We start from the raw sequence: 25,069 nt of genomic DNA, 5'->3' as shown, positions 1-25,069 counted from the left end.
GTCTCCCAACCTGGTTTCCAGGCCAAGCACAGTACCGAGTCCGCCCTGATAGAGGTAACTGATAACATCAGAATGGCCCTGGACAAGGGTCAGGCAGCACTTTTAGTGCTGCTCGACCTATCTGCGGCATTTGACACCATCTCTCACCAAATCCTTCTAGAGAGACTCCAGGACATCGGGCTTCAAGAGCTGACAGACTTTCTAACAGATAGAACCCAGACAGTCATTTTGGGTACTTTTAGATCTAAGACCACCAAAGTTACCAAGGGAGTTCCCCAGGGCTCCTGCTTGAGCCCTACCCTACTCACCTTTGGTAAGTCTAATCCTAACATACAACTCACCTTCTCAGAGGGCATGAAGATCATCGCTGCCTGGATGAGAGCTAACTTCCTGCAACTTAATGCCAAAAAGTCAGTGGTCATGTTGTTTGGAGGGGCAGCAATAAGCTGGTCTCCCAGCTGATGGCCGGAGGAGCTGGGATCTGCTCCCACTCCAAAAGGAGTGGTCAAGAACCTGGGTATCTGGATCGACCAAAATCTTACACTTGAAGCACACGCCACTACCACCGCTGGTACCTGCTATCACACACTCAGACTTCTTAGAAGAGTGTTTCCCATGCTACCATCCTCCACGAGAAAAACAATGATGCAAGCTCTAGTGTTAAGCCATCTGGACTACTGCAATGCACTGTTAGTATCGGCCAGCAAGGCTTGCTTAAACAAGCTGCAGGTAGTCCAGAACACGGCAGCCCGACTAGTAGAAAATGCCTCCCCCAGAACGGCCTCTACACCACTTCTTAACAAACTCCATTGGCTCCCCGTGAGAAAGCGGGTGAAATTCAAGATTTGCAGCACAGTCTTTAAAGCCCTTAATGGCCTGGGGCCTACATATCTATCGGAGAAACTGTTAAAATATACCCCCTCCTGGCCCCTTCGATCAGGTTCCAAGCTACTTCTTTGTACTCCAAGAATCAAAAAGGCTTGGTCGGGTGGCAAAGCATTTACGTACCTTGCCCCGACCTTCTGGAACGAACTCCCCCGCCAACTGCGCGACTGCCAGAGCCTTCCCCTTTTCAGGACACTGTTAAAAACCTATCTCTTCTAAGGTCCACTTGTTTGACTGTAACATGCTGTCCCAGCGCAGAGATACCCCTGACGGGGTGATTCGGCCCTATATAAATTAATAAATATCAAATACCTGGTGCTAAGTCGGACGACAACCTGCACCATAAAAGGGACCCCAGGCCAGAGCCACACCTGATGAACAACAGATGCCATGGAGCTACTGATCAGGCAGCTCGGAGCCCCAAGAGGGCCACAACACCCACTGCCACCACCCCTAGGATCCCGCCCCTGGAGCCATAGCCTACCCCCCCCAGACAAAGATATTTTACATCAAATTTATGAAATCATGAACAAAACAATTTGCCTGATGTCACACAATTACAACAATTAACATACATGCGATGATGAGCATCTGCAGGGCATGCAAGATACCAACAACTTTTCGCTGGTGTGCATCCAGGGCAGCCATTCTTTCCGCATGCATCCGCTCCATGTTCTCCATTATCCTCAGCATCTGTGCTAACTCTCGGCTGACATCGCTGAGGCCACTCTGACTAGATAGTTGTTCTTCTCTCAGAGGCATGACTCCAGCGGTGCCAGGCATGGATTTGTGAACATCATGGAGCAAACTGTGGGTGTCCGTTAGGGAGTGTAAGTGGTCCCTGATGTGACTTAGACACCCACATATGTCATTCAGTTTGGCTACCATGTGGTCGAACCCCACCTGCACCTGTTCAGCCACCTCCTTCTGGCAGTCTAACACCTGGCCTTGGAATGCGATGTGTTATTCGGTGAGTTGCTGGAAGCCAGCCGTGGTGGTGGGTGCTTCCTGCTGTGTGGTCTGTGCAGGTGGTGGGGTCTCCTTGATGCAGCTGGGCTGCCCTGCTCCTGGAGATAGGTTGCCGTAGCTGTCCATGAGCTATTGGAGGGCGTCGGTGTCGAAGGGGGGAGGTCCTCTTCGTCATCAGTGAAGAGTTGCTGGGTCTGCTCTGCAGGAAGTGTTGATTGTCCCTCTGCAATGTGAATGTGAGATGCATTTTAACATTGTGTTGACATGCATGTTGACGCATTGTTCAAGTTTACACACAGACTGCATGACAATGTACATTGTGACTGTTTGGGAGGAGCTGATTATTTGATGCGGGACAGTGGACATTTGGACCACATCACAGATGTGAGTTTGTACACGTACATTATCATCTCAAAGTTTTATCCTATGCCAGATGTGTTTGGCCAGTTCCTACGCACAAGCGGAACCAGTTGTGTACTCTGTTCTGTAGTGAAAGTGTTGCACTTTGTACCACATTGTCGTCAATGTTGATGTGCTGTTATTGCTGTATGCGTGTGCTGCATTGTGGGGGAGTCACCCCTGCAGCTGGGATTTTGCTGCCCCTTATCCCTTTGAGGCAGTGTGCCTTTGACTTCTGTGCTTCTACAGTGCTGAGATGTTGCAGACTTGGCTAATTTTGGCTCTTGTCCTGATTTTGGACTCTTGGGCATGGTTTATCCGCAGATGTGTTGTTGACGTCAGGGGTTGTTTGTACACGTGGATGTGTCAGTGTGACCTGCTCCTTTCCGGATGTGTTCCACATTCAGCCACCTCAGTGTATTGGTGTGCGCCATGTCATAGTAATTGGACTGCAGCCATGCTATTTGTCATACTGGGTCACCTGCATTGTCAGTGTGGCTCACAGACATGCAGCTTTGCTGGTTTTCACACGTGTGCATGGGTTGGTTGTGAGATTAGTGCTGTGTGGGGAGGGACCCCTTTGTGCCCATAGTGGATGGGAGCCTACTTGCTGTTTGTATGTGTGCTGCAGTGTGCCAAGGGGATGAGGGACATGATCCAGAGTCATTGTGGGTGTGCAGTGTGCTCTACTCAATTGTACATGTGTGCCCTTGTGCCCATCTCCCCCGTCCCCCAGTCCCTGTTCGGTACTCACCCCGGTGCTGTTGTGTCAGGTCATGTCGAGCAGTGTCTGGACCCCCAAGTCCTGCCACTGTCTCCCCACTGATGACTGTGGACACCATTTCCTCCATCTCATCCAGCTCCTGGTGTTCCGCTGGACTGCCACCTTCAGTCTGCATTGCTGCCTGATGGTTGTCAGCGAGTTTCTTCTTGGTTTTGCGCTTCACATCATTCCAGCGCCTCTTGACCACTCCAATTGTCCTCTTCCTCACTCCGACTGCATTCACCTTGTCCAGGATGGACTGCCATATTGCATTTTTATTTGCTAATGACCCGTTGGAGGTGACGAACAGTTTTTGGTGGTGTTCTATCACCTCCGTGATGATGATCTTGTTTTCCTGCGGACTGAACCTCGTCTTCCTTGTCTTCTTCTCCTTGACCTTCCGTGACCCCGAGGTCCCAGGCTGGTCATCCTGGGGGCTTATGGGGTTCTGCTCATCCTCTGTACTTGCTCCGGCTTCCTCCATGGTGCTACGCACTTTAAATGATTTTGTTTGAGTTTTCAGTGCTTTTATAGTGCATTTTCTTGCATGACGCATAGGAATTGCAGGCCTGTTGCTGGTTATCGCTGATTTTTGTATCGCGATTGGCCACATCGCAGCTTTTTTCGTGTTCGTGTTTTGCATTTTTTAAGCGTCACGTTAATTTTTACAAGATCATTTGGCGCGTTATCGCGAGATTATCCCATGGTGCCGCTGGGTTGAGAATACAATGTTAACACAGTGTTATTTTGTCGCAATAGACTGCGATGTTCAAAGTTGTGTAAGCTAATTTTGCGATAATTATCACACGTTCTTGAGAATATCCCCCACGGTTTTTATTATGTCCCTAGAACCCATTTAATGCAATATAGCACAGTTTCCCGTAATGTACTCTCCCACCCACCAAGCTCTCCCTCTCTCTCTCTCTCTCTCTCTCTCTCTCTCTCTCTCTCTCTCTCTCCCCCCTTCTAGCTTGCTCTCTCCCTCTCTCTCTCTTGCTCTATCTTTGAGAAAGTTATATCAGTATTTATTGAAGCTTGAGAAAGGATGGTTCGTTTTTTAAGCTTTAAAAAATATGTTTTTTTAAATCTTGAGAAAAGATGTTTTGTGTTTTTGACCTGGGGTAGTACCTTACTAACAAGGATAAAAAGCAGTTATGAAGGGTTGGAAAGAGGGTCGGATGTTTCATAGCTTTATGACAAAACAAGGGTCATGGATCATGGAATCAGGTATCTCCAAGCACCTCCCTCAGTGTGAATGATTTATATTGCACCTCAGAGGCATAAGCCTTCCAATGACTTACAAGGTTGAGGCCAAGTGAATACAAAGCTGCGCAAAAACATTATACCAAAACAAATTAGGTGGTGCAGTATATCTGGTTGCTCCGTCCATCATCCCCTTTGGTATCGCTTTGTTCGTCCTAAGTTGGCAGGGTATGCCCAGACGTGGGTCCCTTGCTCAGTTTGCCACTGGATTCAAGATAGCCTGGCTGATGAGGGTTATGAATCTGAAACAGGTCCCAGGATGCTTGTTCCGGGTCCAGGGAAGACATGGCTTGGCAGTTCGGGCTGGACTGTTCCCATGAGGCACAGGGTCAGACTGATTTGCATATGGCCATGTCTGAACTGGGGTGGTGGAGTGAGCTAAAGAATGATGATGGATTAAACCCAGATCAGTTGACTGGGGGTGAGTGTTTGATTTGCTCAAATGCTCCGTCCATCATCCCCTTTGGCATCGCTTTGCTTGGAAAGGATAGTCGTATTTGATACAGGTTTGGTGTAATATTTAGAATCCCCCCAACAAATCAAAATAGCAGCACTGGGACATTGTTCTGAAAGGGACTTTATTTATAGAAAGACTTCCTGCACAGCTACAGCAAACAAAAAAATGACCATAGATGTATTGAGAGCTCTTCTGTGCCAGCGAATGCAGACTCTCAAATGCTCTCAGGAAAATTGACTACACTTGCAAGAGCTGTTTTTCCTTTCGAAGACTGGCCACTGCTCCACACAGCTAACATGCAAGTGGGAGACATTTAATGTAAATGAGTAAAATCTTTATGATGATGCTACTTACAATGATTTGTCTTTTTTAAGGGTGATCTTGGTGATCAAGGACTAAAAGGTTTGCCAGGAGCAGATGGCTTTAAGGTAAGTAATAAGGTTGTCAAATTAACAAAACAAAAAAAAAAAAAAGTCAAACTATTAGTAATAGGCTGTCAATTAGAGGAGGAAGTGTGTATACGTTATATATAAGCCTAGTCAAAGAACAATTTTAGAGTGACGTGACATGTTAGAGTGGATCTTCTTGTGTGGATTACTTTAGAGATAGGAACCTCCACTGAAGAGTCAAAGAGTTGTGATTTAGGCAACCATAAGCGTGATTATGTTTTTGGAGTCACATGCCTAGGGAGGAGTATGTATACATTTGGAGGAAGAAGCAGAGCCCGGGTAGTGACTAGGCGTGCTCGTTGTGTATGGGATATTGGAAAGTATTTCCATCAGACACTTTTGAATCATTGAATGAATCTTTGAATTTACACATTGGGGACCAGCCATAACTGCGGAGAATCAATAGAATGAGATATGGGATCCGCTTGACAAAAGTTGAAAGCGAGTCGTTTTAAACTGGCAGTGAACATGAACATACACATTGAATATGGAACATGTCTTTAAATGTCATCAATGAGGAAAGTTCATCATTCAGCGTTCCTTTGTAGTCATCCTGCCTGTGTTCACATTCCAATGCTGCTTTCTCCAATGGTTGTATCCTAAGTGTTCACAATGTCATCTTCCATTCTTGCTGTTCTGCTTCTCAGCATCTCCCAACTTCTGCAATCATCATTTTAATCGTACAAAGAAGTGTCACACTTCCTACATTTTTGTTTAGATATTTTTTGTACTTAGTCTTGGAGTGGTACTCTATATCTCTGTCCAGATACAAAAGAAACGTAGACAATTTGGAAAGTGAGTTTTTTACTACATGACTGAACACATTGCTACTAGTTTATTTTATTGAAGAATGCATGGGAGGGCATGCTGCACATAGGCCATTTTAGGAAAGGAATGCGGTATGTTTCTGAGTTGTATGAAATATCGCTATTAAATTCAAACTATGATTCAAAGACTTTATATAAATGAGCAATTTAGTATTAAGTAGTTAGCCTGGATCCAGAAACAATTATTGACTCCTGACTGAGTTAAATTGACCTGCTAATGATTGAGAATGGCATTCAGTGTATGATATTGTTTGATATTGACATCAAATTGAAGGTGAAAGTATGTTAATATGCTTACTTCAGCAAGATTGGATAGTGAAGGGAACTTAATGGCGGAGGACACTGGGTCACACGAGAGCAGGAACAGTCATATTAAAGATTTAAGATTGCATTTTGATGTGATATATTATGACGAAAAAATACTCGATAGTCATTGCGTCCCCTTGTGTTAGAATCTACTGATAAATTGAGTAGGCAAATTATTTATAGTAGTTCCCTGTGAGAGCTTCCATGATGTTACCTTATACTGAGAAGTTCCATGTCTTAAGCTACAAACAAATCGTTCTAGGAAAATAACATTTCCAACAAATTTATTATGTTGCGTATTGCTAAAACTTTAAGCACTTGAGATAAATATTTAAGATTTGCAATTGTTCAAAATGTTCTAGGTTCTATGACTTGAGTTATATATTTTGATTATTCTCTCATAAATTATAGTGTGTCAACTAGCACTCCGGGAATTATTTTGGGATAGAATTGGACGAATGGAGATGCAGAGGCCAATTCTTAAATGTTTTGTGATATAAGTTTAAATCAGGATCAGCATAGTTTAAGATGTGTAGTTTGTGCTCAGTATTTGCATCGAGGCAGGAATATGCGTAGTTGAGGGTTACAGCGGGCAATGCGCGTTAACCTAGAATTGTGATAGGGGCAGCGTTGTCAATATGATGATTTACCGCAAAGTTGAACTTTTGTCAGTATTTACAACTATTCACAATGCTTTTAAATATATTCATTGTGCTTCTTAATCTATGCCTACTTCAAGCTAGTGTGAGAGGAGAGGTTTTGTGAGTTTTGAGACAGTGTCAGTGTAGAAAAGTGCCCCAAATTCCACCAACGTGAGGAAAGCAATGTATTCCTAAGTAAGGAAAAAGGAGAAAAACAATAAGAGAGCAATCCCAAAAAGTATGCTTTTTCTATGACACTATCCACTCTGCAGACAATTCACTAGTGCCACGACCGACATGTTTATACCTTCGCTTGCTGGTTCCTTAAAATGATCAAAAACAGGCACAACTTTGGTTCCACTGATGTTGGTGATCTTGCCCCTCAGTCTGTATCTTTCAAGGCCGTGTGGCTCTCATGATCGGTAGTGATCAGCCGCTGTAGTATCCAACCTTTTGCCGTTCATAGTCATTGCTATTTGAAGGGCTCTTCGAGTTTACCGAGTCATGTTGTTTTGTGGAGTACAAAGAAGTTTGCTGGGAATTGCATCTGTAAATGTTTCCACCTGTAAATATCACAGAGCATTTTTCCTGATTTTAAAAGAGAAATTAAATGCTCATTATTCCTGCCTAGTATGAGCACATGTGAACACGTCATTTCTAGATCACTTTCACAAACACGACCTGGAGATGTTAGATTAGAATGTGATAGGAGAAAGGAGATGTGCGAATGTATATGCATTTACATTTTCTTTTTCTTAAGGGCGTTGGAGGCTCACCAGGTGAGAGAGGAGACATTGGCCCAGAAGGAGAAAAGGTATTTAAAAAAAAAATAATCCATTGCTTTTCTGGGTGTGTACTTGGATGTCTAGTTTAACCTCACTGTTTTAGGTTGCATATTTGAGTATTCCTTATTTTAATAAGATTGTTCTATCGTGCAGAGCTGCTTTCGTCCCGACAACCAATGATTTGTTTTTGTTATTGGCAAATATCTGGCCCAAAATCGTGAAATAATATTGTCTCTCTGTGCTTCCCAGTCAATGACCGGACCTTTTAACCTCACTGCACCTGCTTTTCGTGAATACAAGTTATGTATCTGTGAAATGCAACTGATTTCGGCTTCTGGTCTTTGTTTGCTGATCAAGGATGAGCATGATGTACAACACTATTATGCGGTGGCAAACTCTGAGATTCACAAAATCACATGGTTTTCAAATGCAAATATAAAATAGTGTCTTGTGATGTACACAACCTCTTTCGGGACCCTTGCCGAATCACAATTTGGAGGGGGCATGAGTGCGTATCTAATAATTCCAGTTCACAATGGCATTAACCATTGTTTGTAGCTGCAGACACACACTATCAGACACCGGTACCAGAGTTGGGGTGAAATCTGAATTGCATAGAGGAAGATGTTCTTGTGGGATAGTAACCCCTTGATGAGTCATATGCGGTGGCCTTGGAGGGAGGAGACATGGCCCAAGGGACCAATGCATGCTATATTTACAAATGGGAAATGGTTATTTTTCTAAAAGCAGCACCTGTCCCTCTGAAGAACAAAGGTCATTTAGAAAAAAAGAAAAGAAAACTTTCCTATTTGGGAATATGAAAACTGGGATGCAGCTCTTTCACCATCCGTGCATTCATAGCCAATCGCAGAATGCCACACAGAAACATGCAACATTTTTTGGCCATGCATGAATTGGAATTTTGAATATGATCTTTTGGTACATAGATGAAAGCGCACATTGCATCTCTGCTTGCAAACCAGTCTCTGTGTGCAATTTGCCCATACTGGATTGCAAACAAGGACTAGTACACCAGGCTGTGTGTTTATTTAAATATCTTTGTGCACAACATTACATGTAACACAAGTTATTTTTATTATTACAGGGAGATGAGGGAGAAACAGGATTTGAAGGAATAATGGGATTTACAGGAGTAAAGGTAAGACTTACAAAAGCCATGTATTGGGTCACTGGGTTTTATTTATTCACAATGCTGGTGCAAGGTAGAGACAATGGGGCAGATTTATGAGGCCCGTTGCGCCATCGGAACGTCACTTTTTGTGATGTTCCCTGGCGCAGAAGCCTGTGTGATATTTATCAGGCAGCACTGAGCCACTTTTTTTGGCTTAATGCTGCCTCATAAATATCAGTCCCTTTAACGCAGTGTTCTACGTTAAAGGGGCGTGCAATGGGTGTTGCTGGGGGCGTTCCCAGCAACATCCATGGCCTTTTGACACTGCCCCAGATTTACGAGAAATCGTAAATCTGAGGCAGCGCCAAAAGCTTCCGCCTCCCCAGGGGAGGCGTACGGGAGGCGCAACGGGGAGAAATATCTTTATTTCTCCTCGTTTTTCCTTTTTCTATGTGTGCTGCATTCTGCAGCACCCATACAAAGAGGAAAAACCTCTTGTGATTATTTTTGTACAGAAAGGTTTCCCTTCCTGTACAAAAATATTCATCTCCGCAACGCAGGCACCCTTGCTCCATGGTGCAGAGGTGCCTGCGTTGGCGCAGGCAGCCCATTGTGCGCCGGCGCAGGGGAAAAGGACTGGAATGCGCTGCATTTTATAGATACGGCGCATACCTGCCCTTTTCTTTTGCCGTAGGGAAGCGCAGCAGGAAGGCCTGCTGCGCTTCCCTACGGCAAAACCTCATAAATCTGCCCAAATGTTTGTTCTTTCCTGTCTTGATGAAATAGATATGTTAAATCATGTGTATGTTCCTTGTGCTTTTGATGCCTGAGTCAACGCAGCAGTTGAACATGAAGAAAAAATTGCTAACATGTATAATGCACAGTAGAAGAAAATTCGTTTTTAGCCAAAGGTTTAATTGCAAACTTGTTTTACCTATAGCAATATTACATAACATGTGTATTTGTAAAGCGCACGTTCACCCCAGCAACGGGGCATCTTGGCACTGAATAACAGATGCATATTGTTACCCAACTCAATGGTACTCATTTTATCAACCACAAATGGATGAAAGGCTGAGTGGACCCGCTGGGATTTGAACCTGTGACCATGATGTCGAACACAGGCCCCTGATTACTCCACTGAACCACCAGTCTGGCTTACATGATGAATTTTGTTTGTAACATTTGTCCAGCTGCATTGTACATGTACATTTACTGCATAAAAAAGGGTTGCATGGTGACGTAGAGCGGTTGTTATGGATTCCTTTTGTAAAACATCAAATATTCAATAAAAAATACAACATTTTTTAAACACATTTTAGAAACATAAATTGATAAAAATATTTTTAAAACTTTAATGATTCATAAGGCAAGGTGGAGGATGATGCAATCTTAGAAATATATACCACTTATACTGTGTATTATATTTCTACTGTGAACTCTGAATAAAATTGCATCCTTGTGCCATGAAGGTTGTTCTGCAGCTCCTTCTTCCAGTGGAAAGGCTCTTCATTTTTTGGAAACAATATATGAACTCAAGGGTCATTTTAGCTTTACCAAACGTCTTATACTGTTGTTTAATACAGTCTATATGTAATATTCAGTCTTCATGTGTTTTTAGGGCATTTTCAACTGCTTTCACACTGCTTCAGAATAGTTTGAGAGAACTTTTTCATTAATAATGTATCAAAGCCAATTGCTGCTGCACCCTACCTAAATAACTATGTCTGCTTAGTTCAATGAGCCCGCGTTAGAGTTCGGGAGCACTGTCCCTGTTTGTGCAGCATGCAGGCTTAAGTAGCTGCACCAAGTGCATACATGAACAGTAGATCAGACTAAAAAAGGAGCTCTTTCCAGGGAAGATACGAGCTGCACTGGTGCCTGCACATTAATGAAATTCATATCAACTGTTTAAAGCTGACTGTCCGCCTATGACTAAATGCAATGGAAATGACCACCCTTTCAAGGTGGGAGTCTTAGGGATATCCCTCCCACAGGCAGATGCAGTGTATGAAAGCCCTGTGCCCGTCTCCCAATGGTCACTCTCGGGGATGCACTGATTGTGCATGATATGTGGCACACAACCTGAATGCATCCTAACAGCTTACTTGCTTCTGCACCTGTGTCTGTAATATGCAGAAGCAGAGTTGCCTTATTTGAATTGAGCCGTGGCCCCATGCAAATTATGCAACATCCCTTTCTTACAGCACCGCCACATATTTTGCACTGCTTGATCCGTATTATAGAAGGGGGCTGCACAAGCAACTGCTGCCCCTTCTGGAACACCAAAGTGCCCTGGGCAAACTAGAAGTAGGCACAAATGTCTATTGTGCCGTGGGCCACTTTGTATGATATTTATGGCCACTCATAGTGAATCAGTAGTCTTCTGCTATATGAAGATTTGCCAGTCACCAAACTTAGAGTCATCTATTGAGGCACTTAAGCAGGACCTCTGCACACCAGGATGCTGTATTGTGAGACAAAAATTACTAATGGTGGTTCTACGGTTGTAGCATAAGTAATTATATTATGTTGACAGCAAGCCAAAGTCACTTTGCATTTTTGCTAGATATAGTATGGATGCAAAAAGAACAGATGATGGACGGAATGATGAACAAATCATACATTCACCCCCAGTCACAGATCTGGGTTAAATCCATCATTTTTTTGCATGCCACGCCATTCCAGTTTAAACCCAGCCATGTGCAAATCAGTCTTGACCCTGCCCCCTAAGTGAGCAAGGTTATGCCAAGAGGTGGGTCCCTTGCTCACTGTTCCACTGGATACAAGCTAGCCTGGCTGATGAGGGGTGATACCTAGAAACCAGTCCCAGCATGCTTGTTTCAGGTCCAGGGAGGACCTAACCTGGCAGTTCGGACTGGACTCTTCCCATGAGGAGCAGGGTCAAGACTGATTTGGATATGGCTGGGTCCAAACATAGGTGGCATGGTGAGCAAAAGAGCAATGGATTCAAGCCAGAGCTCTTGCCTGGGGGTGAGTGGTTGAAAAGTTTCAGCACTCCCTCCATCATCTTGTGTGTTTGTTATTTTATGGCGGCGGCAGAAAAAGACAACTCTAACTCCGCACCTCTTCCTTGCAGGGTGATGAAGGCTTCCCTGGGGCTGAAGGCTCACCTGGAAGAGATGGATTCAGGGTAAGTTTGTGAATATCTGCAGAACATTACTTGCCATCATATTTGTGGCCATAAATGCTCCGGGCCATGAAAAATATAATTCCGTGTTTAATACCATGCTATAATAAACTATTAATACCAGTTCATTTTGTACACAAATGCACGCATATTGAGTTAGTCTGTATGAAGATAGGACATGCTACTTTGTAAAATATCCACTACCAAAAGATGCCCAAAGGGAATGGAAAAGAGGAAGAAAACAGGGATAAATTTAAAGGAATTAGTGTTACTATATTATGGTTGAGTGTGGACCGCCAATGACAAAGGACAGTAATGACTGCCTGTAATGTTATTAGGTGAATTTCTTTGAGTTTGCCTTGTAACCAAGCCCTTTGTTTTTAAGCTTCTTCAAGGAACCTATTCTGATGATATTATTCTATTGGAAGTCTTGTTTGTGTATCTCTGATTATTATCTTTGGTAGCAGAAGGAGTCCCTGTCATAAAGAGCTCTAATTTAAGTATTACGAAAGGTTTCTTTTCAAAAACTTTTGGATACAATTTCAGGTTCTTGTCAATGTGGAAAATGTATTTCCATGATCTTGAGTTGAACTTCTCCATTTGCTCATTTCCTTATGCTCTGTGATTGGATTTCCAATGTTCTTCCAAGAAATATGGCTGCTTTAGGCGTATTTGCTTGAAGAATTCTAGACACGAGGAAATATAGGAAACATTGTCTAAGCATTTTTGGGGGACTTGTAGTGAATATTCCTACATGAGCTGACCTTGAAAGAGTCTAGCATGTTTCCACCCTTTTTAGCTGTAACACTCCTTAACTAAACTTTTTGAGTGTGATATTTTCCACAGATTTATAAAATTACAACTGGGGCAGATTCACGTAGACCGACAACAGATGCTCCCTCAAGATGTGCCTGCCTGCCACCACAAGAACACAGTATCAAAATTTCATATGGAGAAAGATTTGCGAGGGACAAAAAGAAAATATATTTCAAATAAATTTATTGTCCAAACATAAATTAAACAATACGTGTTTTGCAATACAAATCACTTCACCAGGGCCTATTTAACAGTTCCAGTAGTCCAGTAAAGCACTTGTAAAATGAGAAGAGTAATCAGCATAGTGCTGTGCCGCAGCTTTGTTTGCTGATACACCGATTGCAGCACAGCGCTATGCTGATTACTTTTCTCATTATACTAGTGGTTTACTGGACTACTGGAACTGTTAAAAAGGCCCTGCTGAAGCGATTTATATTGGGAAATACGTCTTGGGTGATCTATGCTTGGACAATAAATTTATTAGGAATAAATTTTCTCTTTGTCAGTTGCGATTCTTTCTGTGTATGAAATTTTAGTTAGATATATTTCTAGTTGTTTCAAGTGAATAGAACCTTATTTTTTTAATCATAGTAGGCCATTCAAAGAATGTCGTCAGGAAAAGATGGCTGATAGTGGGAAATATATTTTGCCTTGCACCTAAATTCCACTATAATTATTAAAATGACTCCATGATATTATTTTCTTGATGTATATGATATCTATAATTTACTTCATATGGATGATGATACACATTTTATAATGTAATTGATTGTCTTGTGTTTCCTCAGGGAATAGTTGGAGATCCAGGTGAACTTGGATTGCCAGGCTATAAAGGACTTCCAGTAAGCTGCCTATTTTGTGACTTGCAGTTTGGACGCTAGGTTCGAATTAGATTTATGGAAAACCTGTCCCAGAACACTTTTTTTAGTCCTATGCCAGACATATATAAAGAACATTAGAATTATTTTTGTTTAATATGTAGTTAAAGCATATAGTTGTTTACAGAAATATAACTTAAAGATTTTCTTTATGAGTGACATGGTGCTTGGTGTGATAAGTATCGCACAAAATACAAACCAACATCAATGTGTTCATAATGTATCAGATAAGATAATTATCAATTTTAACAATTATTTCCCTCAAAACATGGTGTAACATGCTTATTTTGGAGATAACCGCACTGGACCAACCCCTAGTCCAGCCCGGACATCGCCACCGCCATCCCCGATGGCTACAATATCACCCACAAGGATCGCACCGAACGGGAGGAGGAATCACCATCTTTCACAAGGACACCCTCCATCTGACCACCCACTCTAAAGAAGAGGATTTGTGAAACAAATGATAGATTATGTATTCTGCATGCTCATTGGCTGTTCCTCCATCTCTTCCCGAGCCATCTGCAGGTGCCTCTGGACTCGTGGAGGGCAGGAGTAAACCATCACACCCCAACAGATCCTACTGAACTGGACCATTCTTAACACAGAAGACACACTCAAGACCATCAAGAGTTTCCACTCTGGAGCCCCACCAGACCCTTGCCCATATCACATCTTCCATAGACCAGCCACCACCATCGCCCCAGAGCTTCGCCGCACCATCAACTGCTCCATCGAAACAGCTTCCTTCCCTTATGACTGGAAACACACATAGGTCAACCCCCTGCTGAAGAAGCCCTCCGCCAACCCTACAGACCTCAAAAACTTCAGACCCATCTCCCTCCTCCCCTTCCCAGCCAAGGTCATCGAGAAGGCCATCAACACCCAGCTCTCGGAGTCCATTAAGAAAAACCATGTCCTGGACAACACTCACTCCAGCTTCCGAAGTAAATAAAGCACTGAAACCACTCTCCTCGCTGTCACTGACAACATTCACTCCCTCCTCGACCATGGCAATACAGCAGCCCTCATCCTTCTGGACCTCTCGGCCCCCTTCGATACAGTCTCCTACCACACACTAATCAAGAGACTACACAACGCCGGCATCCGCGACAAGGCCCTGGACTGGATGCACTCATTCCTTTCTGGCCAAAAACAGCAAGTCAGACTACATCCATTCCTCTCAGAACCTACAGTGATCAGCTGCAGAGCTCCCCAAGGCTCCTCCCTGAGCCCCACCTTCTTCAATGTCTACATCGCCCATGTTGCGGCCATTGTCAGAAACCACAGACTCAACATCATCTCCTACGCTGATGACACCCTGCTTATCCGTTCTCTCACCAATGAACCTACAGCCGCCAGAACCATCTTTCACGGCGGCATGAATGCTGTGGTCACCTGGATGAAAGATAGCTCACTCAAGCTCAACTCAGACAAGACTGAAGTATTCTTCTTAGGACCCGCCCTCTCAGCCTGGGACGACTCTTGGTGGCCAACTGCTCTGGGAACCCTTTCCACCCCCACGGACCACGCACGCAACTTCTGCATCATACAGGACTCCTCACTCTCAATGAACTGCCAGATTAATGCCGTATCCTCATCCTGTTTCCACATGCTCCACCTGCTCCGAAAGACATTCAGATGGATTCCCACAGAATCCAGAAAGACAGTCACCCATGCACTCATCACCAGCAGACTAGTTTACAGCAATGCACTCTATGCCGGCATCACCCAGAAACAGTCTAGTAAACTACAGAACGTCCAAAACGCCGCAGCCAGACTGGTCCTCAACATCCTCCGCCGCAGCCACATCACTCAACACCTCCGTCAGCTCCACTGGCTCCCAGTCAACAAGAGAATCACCTCTAAGCTCCTCACATATGCCTACAACGAACTCCATGAACCAGGACCAGCATATCTGAACCACCACCTCTTATTCCACACACCTGCCAGACAGCTTTGCTTCACCCAACTTGCCCTGGCCACGTCCCACGGATCCACAAGACCAGAACCGGAGGAAGATCCTTCTTCTACCTCGCCACCAAGATCTGGAACAACCTGCCCCTCCACCTCAGGCAATCACCCTAACTGGCCCAATACAGGAAAGATCTCAAGACCTGGCTCTTCGACTGCACCTTCATGCCCATACGGATCAGCAGCTCCCCCCCAGTGTCTTGAGACCCTTACTGGAGAGTAGCCGTGCTCTATAAATTCCTGATTGATTGAAAAACCTGCATGCCTTAGTATTTACTGGGCATATTTTCCTCTGTACTTTCCAGCGGGTTTAACTTGTTGAAATTTAACAATTGTGTGAACTCAACTCGCACCTGGTAATCACTGGCTATGACAAACATCACAACACTTATAATTGTGATTCCTGTGCAAGCATATTTGTGCAGGGATCACAATTTACCCAGCCTCATAATTAGGGCTTGAGCGGTAAACTAGAGAGTAAAGCATACAGTCGAAATAAAGGAGAAACATTGTTTGCTTTATGTTACTGTCTTCATTCATATGAACAGACATTATTTAAAATATTAGCATAAAATCAGCACAAGTGGATCTATGTAATTTTAGTTGTTCAGTAAATGAAGAAATAAAAAGCATCTCAGTGCAGGGAATAAGGAACCTTCCATTTAGACGAGGAGAGCAAATGGAAATCTTCACTTTGGTAATCGGTTGGCAGTACTGCATGTAGAGAAACAGGTGAACATGGGTGCACCCGCTTGCCCCAAATCTCACCAGATTTTGCTTTGCTTTATATTGATATATTAGCCCAAATGAATGCACCTGTCAAACATTAATCCATTTCTTGTCACTGTCTGTTCACTTTTTCCGACGCAGGGTGTTCCAGGACTAAAAGGGAAGTCAGGGACAGAGGGTCCTAAGGTACAGTACAAAGAAGAGGATTTGTGAAACAAATGATAGATTATGTATTCTGCATGCTCATTGGCTGTGCTTGTCATTCTCCATCAGGGAATAGTTGGAGACCCTGGGCGTTCCGGGCGAGATGGTGACTTGGGCATTGAGGTAAGAAAAGATCATCTTAACAGAATGAACTATCCCAAAAACAAAGTAGTGTATGGTCTTTTGGGCTTGAGCTAAAATCTCTTATGCCTGGTGTCTAGATCTTCTGCTTAGGGCTTCACCGTGACACTTTGGTTGCAGCCGACAGTTACACGTGATGTACTACACATAATCTGACACAGTATAATACGCTGTAAATTATTGATTATGATTCTGAGGAATGTCAGTGTTCAGTCTAAATTTGGTTTTGTGTACTTTCCTCTCCAGCACATGCAGCCACAACATACGTAAAATAATACCTGCTTCATTTGGCTTTGTTGCCTTTATTAGAACTTAGAGATATGTAATTTACAAATTTCACATGCCATACATTAGGAATGTTTTCCACAGTCAGACTGCCCTTCATTGGGGAGTCCAGATTAGGGCTTTAGTAAGATCCAATAAAAACACAAGTATACCACCAGGTTCCAATTAAAGTTATAATTGCAAAATCAATCTATCTATCTATATGTCTGTCTTTATTGTTTAGGGGCTAGGGCCATCGTTATGAGTGGCCCGATAAATGGGCGAGATTTTCCCCAACAACAAGGGTACCAATACAAAGGATATATATATATATATATTATCTACTGGCGGTCGCCAGTAGGTAGCTATAGTTAGGACCTGTTTTCCATAGGAAAAGCATTTTTTGTTTTCCCAATAACTTTGGCGTCGTTTGACGAATCATCACGAAATTATCAGATGTCATTGACCATGTCATGAATGACGTAATATGTGACGTCATGAGCAGTGCATTGCAGGTGCGCGAGTTATAGTTAGCTAGCTAACTATAACGGTGGAATTTCTATAAATAGATAGTTATAGTTAGGACCGTGTTTCCATAGGAAATCTCAAAATTCTATTTTGAATAACTTTGGCGCCGGTTGACGAATCCTCGCGAAATTTTCAAAACTAATGGGGCGCTCTGTTCAACTCCTACCCTGAAAGTCTCGGGGTGATTAGTCAAGCGGGGGCCGAGAAAAAAGGGGGGTCCCAAAACGCGTTTTCCCCATGCATTTTTCCATAGGACCTTTAGACGCAGCTACAGCCCGAACGGCTGAACAGAATTACTTGAAATTTGGCAGAGAGGTAGCCATAAGGTCAAGGAAGTGCCTTTTGCAGGTCTGGTGTAAATCTGTTCAGTATTTCCTGAGAAAATAGCATTTAAATGCATATCAATATCTATACGCGCGCACCGTGCGCGCACCGTGCGAGCACCCTAACGTGCGCGAGCGTAATTCTGATTGGTGGTTACATGTTAGTCAACGTTCGAATCGGTCGAAATCAGGAAGTGTCGGCCGCCATTTTGTTTGTTTTCAGTGCGAGAGTGAAAAAGGAAGGTGGCGAACGTGAAAAGGGGGCAGGGTTGAGAGTTCCTGAACCCCTAGCTTTTGTCAGGGGGTCCCTGAAGGACCCCGAAGGCAGAATTTTTATTTTTCTAATTTTTTTTAAATCGCGGAGGTGCGCGCACCGTGCGCGCACGGTGAAAAAAAAAAAAAATAAATAATAATAATACATAAATAAATTAGCATTTAAAAAACCGTACAAATTCACTGAAAAAACCATAGGTTTCACACACGTTATAGTTAGGAATCAGCATTTAAAAAACCTTGCAAATTCACTTAAAAAAACCATAGGTTTCACACATGTTACAGTTAGGTGGATATTTCACTCGTAAAAAAACAATGAAATTCCCCCGTTATAGTGAGTTTAGATAACTATAACTCGCGCGACCGCCACTCTATCACAAGGATGATGTCATCAGTGATGTCATGAGTGATGCCACTGACCATGTCATGAGTGATGTAATATGTGACGTCATGAGCAGTGGATTGCGGGCGCGCGAGTTATAGTTATCTGAACTAACTATAACGGGGGAATTGCATTGGTTTTTTACGAGTGAAATATCCACCTAACTATAACATGTGTGAAACCTATGGTTTTTTCAGTGAATATATATATATATTCACAGCATTTTCCCGGTTCTGGAGCCCCCGACCCTTCAGGGTGGCCTCAATGCATGGGCCCGGAACAGCCCACAAACTCCATCAAGAATGGAAGAAAACTTGAGGCCATATATATATGTTTTCACACCCAGTTTTCTTGTTTGTATATCTTCAAGAAAAGAAGCACTCTCGGGGGTTTTCTCCATCCGTATTCCTTTATTTTGGAGCAAACATGTCGCGTTTCGGCATCCGCCTTATTCTAATGTTCGAATAGCATGCCAAAAGGACAGTGCATTTTTTAGAAAACAACAATTCATCACATGATGCGTATCGAAATCGTCAGTAACAACGGACAACTAAAGACAGCAGATTGTCTAGCAAGCATGGGCGCCATACTGGTGCACTTCCCAATTGCATGTAGCTGTCCCCTATTACAGATTGTTACTTGTCACAGATCTTATTACAATTTAGCGCCAAATTGACATGTCGATCGCTTCATTAATAAACAAAATACATAACACCAGAGTTTCTTATACCAAATTTGGCAGTATTTGTCTTGATCTTTTTGGGTGACACCATACACTCATAATTGAGCCATGTATTGGCCTCAATTTATATACATTTGCTGTTTTGATTGAAAGGCAATTTGGCAGAAAGAGAAATATGGGGATGTAAGTTGCTCTTTTAATCTTTGAAAGCAGGCTAGATGCTAGGGACACCAGCAGGTCAGAAGCATGTAGTTTGGTTTTACAATTGAAAATAGGGGCTGAGAATCTCTAAATGTAATGTAAATCTGTAAATGCTGGTGATAAAGCCGAGACTTCCTGAATGAGTAACTACACATGATAGAATCAGAGTGATGCAATATTTTGAATGTTTATAAAGTGGTCTAGTACATTTCCAACACTCTCACTGTTTGTTCCACATGTAAAACTATACACAGTCCTGTTTGCCCATTTTATTGAAGTGAAGATATTTAATTCACAACATGCACGAAAACAAGCATTTACAATTCCTTTGATTTTGACTTTTGAAAAGTGTATAGAGGAACTATTTAACCGTGCCTCACTAACATGTACATCAATTATAACAGGTGCAGCAGCAGAACAAGCTGTTCTAAAACAAGTGGGTTGGAAACGTGAATGTATTTGGGAGATTCTAGTGTGAGTGCATGAGCGTGTGTTTGTATTATGCTTGTGAATGCTATCACTGGTGAGAAGAAGTGGCAGGAAGCAGAGAGGGCAACTTGTGAACAGATGGGCTAGGAGCAGAGATCTGGAAAGATCTACAGTATTGTCCAATCTTGAAAATAATAAAATGTCTTACATTTCACTAGTGAAGGAACACGACCCAATTCAAAGTTAATGGAGTGACATCTGTCCCACTAATACATTATAATTGTGAAAACATGGTACCCATGTCTGAGTTCCTCTCTGACAGATGGAGCAGATTTCACTACATGATTAGAGGCAGCAAAACTTGAGAATGTTAGCAAGAGGTCCCAGTTTTGGGGTCAGCGTGAAGGGTCGATGTAGGCAGTGTCAGACTGGAGGTCACAAAGCTGGAGCATTGCAAGGAGCGCGCTGCTCAGGCGGGGCTCGACAAGATGCATCTTACCAGCACCTCTGCATCTCAGTGGACACTTCAGTCCAGAAACAAGGTACAAGCAACGCAGGATCAACCTAAAAATAACCGCTGTAGCCAAGCTGAGGGGTACTGGAGTCAGCTTGTGACACTAACATCTCTGTTATTTTGGTTATCTTTGAAGGCCTATCAAGGACGTCAGGGACAGGAGGGCCGGCGAGGCTACATTGGAACAAAGGTAACATACATTTCACATTTCAGTTAAATGGACAATAAAGTGCAATCCCTTTAAGCAATCTGGCTGGAATAACATCCTGTTCCTTTTGTCCTCATTAAGGGCGAGAAGGGACTGTCCGGGCAGCCAGGGCCTGAGGGACCAAGAGGAAGGCAGGTGAGTGCGTGTTTTCTATAGGGCCATGCTCAGTGGGAGCACAAGAGTATATTGTTTAGCAAACCAGTTAAAATGGTACAGAGTTCACTGTGTATAGACAGAGGACCGGGTGATTCGGGTTCTATGTTATGTGTACATCGGTGTGCTTTGATAAAAAAGAACCCACTACCAATGTGAAAGCTTATTGCATGGCATTATTCTGTAACATTCAGATAATCAACATTTTAAGGGCTATAAAAATATAACATGTATAAAGGGTCATTATATCCTCAGTTATCTCCAATTATTAAGTCTTGTCTGCGCTCTTAAAGACTTTTAAAGAATTGCTCGAATGAAATCTTTCTTGCAAAAACCTGACTGACAAAATTATTCTTCAGGTAAAACAAAAAGTGGAATGAAAACAAAGTAAAAACAAGCATTTGCAATCTAATCGGTCTTGCCTTTGGGACCTTATATGTATTTAGCTATGCAGCCCATTAGCCTGGGTGCTGAAACATCTGCTGTTCTTTAACATGGAGGGAAAGTAAGCACCAAACTGCGTGACACACCAGGTATGGGAACACATGGAGAGAAATATTTGCTTTCAGCGGGAAATGGTATAGCCCAAAGCTCTGTTTATAATATTAAATCAGGGCCTTCGGTGGTCATAGCACTGAAAATACAAGATTTGAATAAAACTTTATTGTCTACGAGTGCTCGTGGAAGACAATTTCTATGGATTGGAATCTAGAGAATGCTAAAGTGATTCTAGTGAAATAGAGGCAGTTGCCAGAAAAAAAGTCCCTAAGCAGAAAGCAATTCTGGTATTTTACTGACCTCTGCTGGTCGTTTTCTATCAAGACAGTTAAATAGAGGCAGTCGAAAAAGCAGAAAGCAATTCTGGTATTTTACTGACCTCTACTGGTCATTTTCTATCAATTCAATCCAATTCAAAATGAGCTTTATTCGATTTTAGGCATTTAAAATCATAAAAGCATTCATATTCATAAAAGCAAGTAAAAACATTTGATATATACGATAATTAAAATACATTATCCATCACAAAGTACATAAAGTGCTTTCAAGTAAAGGTAAGTTAACCTACAGAGTAATGCATTCCAGACTTTGATCAAAGTAGACATTGTACATTTACGCTTTTTCTGACTCAGGGTATTTTTCAGAAAACCAGACATGGCACATAGAGATAATATACTACCTAAAAATTGTAAATGTAAAAACGCTGGTCTGCATTGTCTCCATCCTGCCTGTTTTAACAAAGGGAGGATCCATCTAGTTCTTTCACTTGCATAAAATTTACAAAACATTATCACGTGGATAGTAGATTGTGTTGACACGTTATCACAAGGGCAAGGAGAAAGTTCTCTGGACCAATCATTTATTCCTGGATAACTGACCAGACGATGAAAACTGTTAAACCTAAAACGAGTTAAGAGATATCTATCATATCCCTCCATGCAACATAAGAGATATGGTTGGATACCATACGTGATTAGAGTCCTTTGATGTTGGATTCCCGTCCCCTTGTTCATCTCCTGGGCGACTCTAAGTGACTCTAAGTGGGTAAAACAGATTAGTTTAAGCTCCTTCCTGGAGATAGAGTTCATTTTCTCTGGGGTAAAGTAGTAATCTGGGTGGCCTATGTCACTCAGAAATTTTTTAACATAATTCAGCCACGTGATCTTATTAGCATGGTCTAGATTCATAGAATCTTTGATTATCTCTCTACTTAGACCTGTGCTGCTGGTTGTCCATACATGGTGCCACAGCAGCACAGGTTGCATTTTTTAATATCAGAGACATAAGGGATACCCAGCTCGCTATGGCAATTAAACAGGGGGAACTTGCTGATACAGCTAAAATAAACCTTAAAAAGGCGTTTTCTACACATTGAATCATAGACACATCATAAAAACCCCACACTCCCATCCCGAATATCGCAGTACTTATGCACTTAGCCTGAAATTTTTTAAGAAGAATGCCAGTGGGCCTTGTTCCCATTTTCTTGGAGAAATTAACGAGAGCGGCAGTTGACTTGATAAATTGTAGGCTCCTACTTTTCACCGCTGGGCCCCAGGAGCCCGTACTTGCAGATAAAACACCCAGATAAGTAAAAGTGTTGGTGGAGTCTAACCTTTTTTCCCTCAGGGGAGGTTGTTACATCTATTTCTCCCTCGCCCACAGGTCATTACAAATGTTTTTTTAGCATTTAATTTCAGACCTAAGTTATCCATAAAACAAGAATATGTTATAAGTGCTCTCCGCAAACCTAGTTACGTGCTGGCCCTAAGTACCGCGTCATCAGCGTAGAGGAGGGAGACTATCGGCCGTTTGTTGGGGAGCGTTAGTATATAGAGTAAAAAGGAACGGGGCAGGATGAACAGAGGCAGTTGAACAGAAAAAAAGGCCCTAAGCTGAAGCCGACAAGGCCTAGGGGATGATCTCCAGAGCCCACAAAGTACATACACATATAAGTATATACTAAAGTATATGCAAGAGGTCTCGAATGCTCGACTTAATAAGCAGCTCTGATGCAGGCTTGGGGACCACTTTTAATTTTGCCATGTGCCTAGTGGGTGCTGCATAGACTAGAGCCAGCCCCGAGGGAACCAGACATAATGGGGCATATTCTGTGCCAAATGCTGATGAGTGCCAGGCGCTAAACAAAGTGATCTTAGAGTATGGGTAATAGACTAGTATAGTTCAGAGCTGGAGATTAAATTCCCCTCACTCTAAGCTCATTTCACAAAAGACTTCCAAGAACACCTTTTGTATTGTGAAGATATAGTGAGAAATCCTTATTTGCAGCTTTGTAAAGCGCAGCCTGCCCCCGTGGTTGCTTCAGTGCTCTGAGCTCTCAGACCGTCAGTCAGATGTACAAAGCACCACAGCTGGTCCATGGATTCAAGTCGTCTCGCTCAGTTGTGCAACAGTGATGTCTCTAAACTGAATTTTAGGGGGGACACATTCACACATTGGTCAACAGGAAAAAGAAACTTGTGGGGCTATCTCGAAAGGATCATCGTAAAGAGTGTGGGTGTCTGTGTGTGTGTGTGTATAAATTACATGTTTGCTTAAAATGTTTAAATCTGACATTAAAGGTATGTTTATATACACACATATGTAAAGACATGCCTACAACCTCACATTAAAAATGTAAAGCAAAAAACCGCTGCTTTTCAGCGAAAGGTAGAGTGTAATCGTGCAGTGTCTGTCTTATCCTGTATCTGCTCCTGGCGCATTCAGCAGCTGCGGTGGTGGAGCCCATGGGTGTGACCAGGACAAACAGAGCTGGGGCACAGCCCCGTCTCCCCGTCCCAAGGACACCTGGGCTCAAGTGCCGCAGTGAAGTTGAACGCATTCTCACAAGTGCAAGTGAGAATGCTGGATAAAGATAGGATCCGGCCTATTGGTGGAAGTAAAGGAGCCCTCACACGGAGCTTCCGACAACAGGAACACTGTTTTGAAAGGAAACCTTTTCTGGCTCCAGTTAACATTGGGCCTTTTTTCACTCCTCTGCTGGCTGTCCAAGTTGTTCCATCATTTCCGCCTTGTACACATATTGCCTTATTGATAGTACTGCAGTGATGTTGAATTAAGGAGCAAACTCCAAATTGAATTGTCTTTTCCAGTGTTGTTTGCTGCCTGGTTCTAGTGCGGCACATATAACAAGGGCACTAGTGTCCTTCCTACCTGCTGCCTTGCTTTGCATGTTTGTTGTCTGTTAAGGTAGTTTTTCCTGTAAACGCAATAAGTAATGAACGCTTTCAATTGGTTTGCATTTTATTCTTCTTTCTACTGGAATCCAATTGAACGCTATCAGTGCTGGTACCGCAATTCAGAAAGCTTTTTTCATAAGTGATGTAGCTTATGCCTGGACAATTAGGAGTAATTCACACCAAAGGCAGGAGTAAGTTATACTATCTCAGAAAAAAATCTTTTTGAATCACGCTCAAAGATTTTAAACACAATTTTAGCGTTGTATTTTAACAAATGAATTTCTGATATTCAGAGAAACGAGATTACAGTTAAGGTCAACACAAATACATTGATTTCGTCTTTGGAATTTCTCCATGTCTTCTGGCTAGGGAGCTCAAGGAAAAAAAGGTGAAGCTGGAAACCCTGGCAGACCTGGCTTCATCGGCCCACCTGGAGCTGCGGTGAGTATTTTCTCTATTTGTTTTACTGTGAGATGCAGTCCTGGATAGAAATGTCCCTTTGGGAATATATTTTTTACAGCTCTAGGATTAGTAAGAGCAATGAAATACCTATTTCTTCTTCACCAAGTAATGACATCATTCCCAAGCATGGGTCCCAAACACTCAGAATGCTAGGGTGACATACTGCAAAGAATATGCAAAACC

General features: G+C 42.7%; 1 protein-coding gene across 1 annotated transcript in view; it reads left to right on the top strand.

Moving 5' to 3' along the window:
* The window catches only part of COL21A1 (collagen type XXI alpha 1 chain), a 268,022-nt gene that overhangs the window by 151,887 nt on the left and 91,066 nt on the right, over positions 1-25,069 (top strand). Inside the window, exons 10-19 of the mRNA XM_085610868.1 lie at positions 5,111-5,164; positions 7,720-7,773; positions 8,850-8,903; positions 11,977-12,030; positions 13,632-13,685; positions 16,566-16,610; positions 16,698-16,751; positions 20,502-20,555; positions 20,655-20,708; positions 24,794-24,865. Of these exons, the coding sequence (XP_085466994.1) occupies positions 5,111-5,164; positions 7,720-7,773; positions 8,850-8,903; positions 11,977-12,030; positions 13,632-13,685; positions 16,566-16,610; positions 16,698-16,751; positions 20,502-20,555; positions 20,655-20,708; positions 24,794-24,865 (549 nt within the window). The remainder of the gene's footprint in view (positions 1-5,110; positions 5,165-7,719; positions 7,774-8,849; positions 8,904-11,976; positions 12,031-13,631; positions 13,686-16,565; positions 16,611-16,697; positions 16,752-20,501; positions 20,556-20,654; positions 20,709-24,793; positions 24,866-25,069) is intronic.

The sequence above is a fragment of the Triturus cristatus genome, chromosome 6 (genome assembly GCF_964204655.1).
Source record: "Triturus cristatus chromosome 6, aTriCri1.1, whole genome shotgun sequence".
In the NCBI taxonomy this organism is placed as follows: domain Eukaryota; kingdom Metazoa; phylum Chordata; class Amphibia; order Caudata; family Salamandridae; genus Triturus; species Triturus cristatus.
This window is presented reverse-complemented; position numbering and strand designations above follow the sequence as displayed.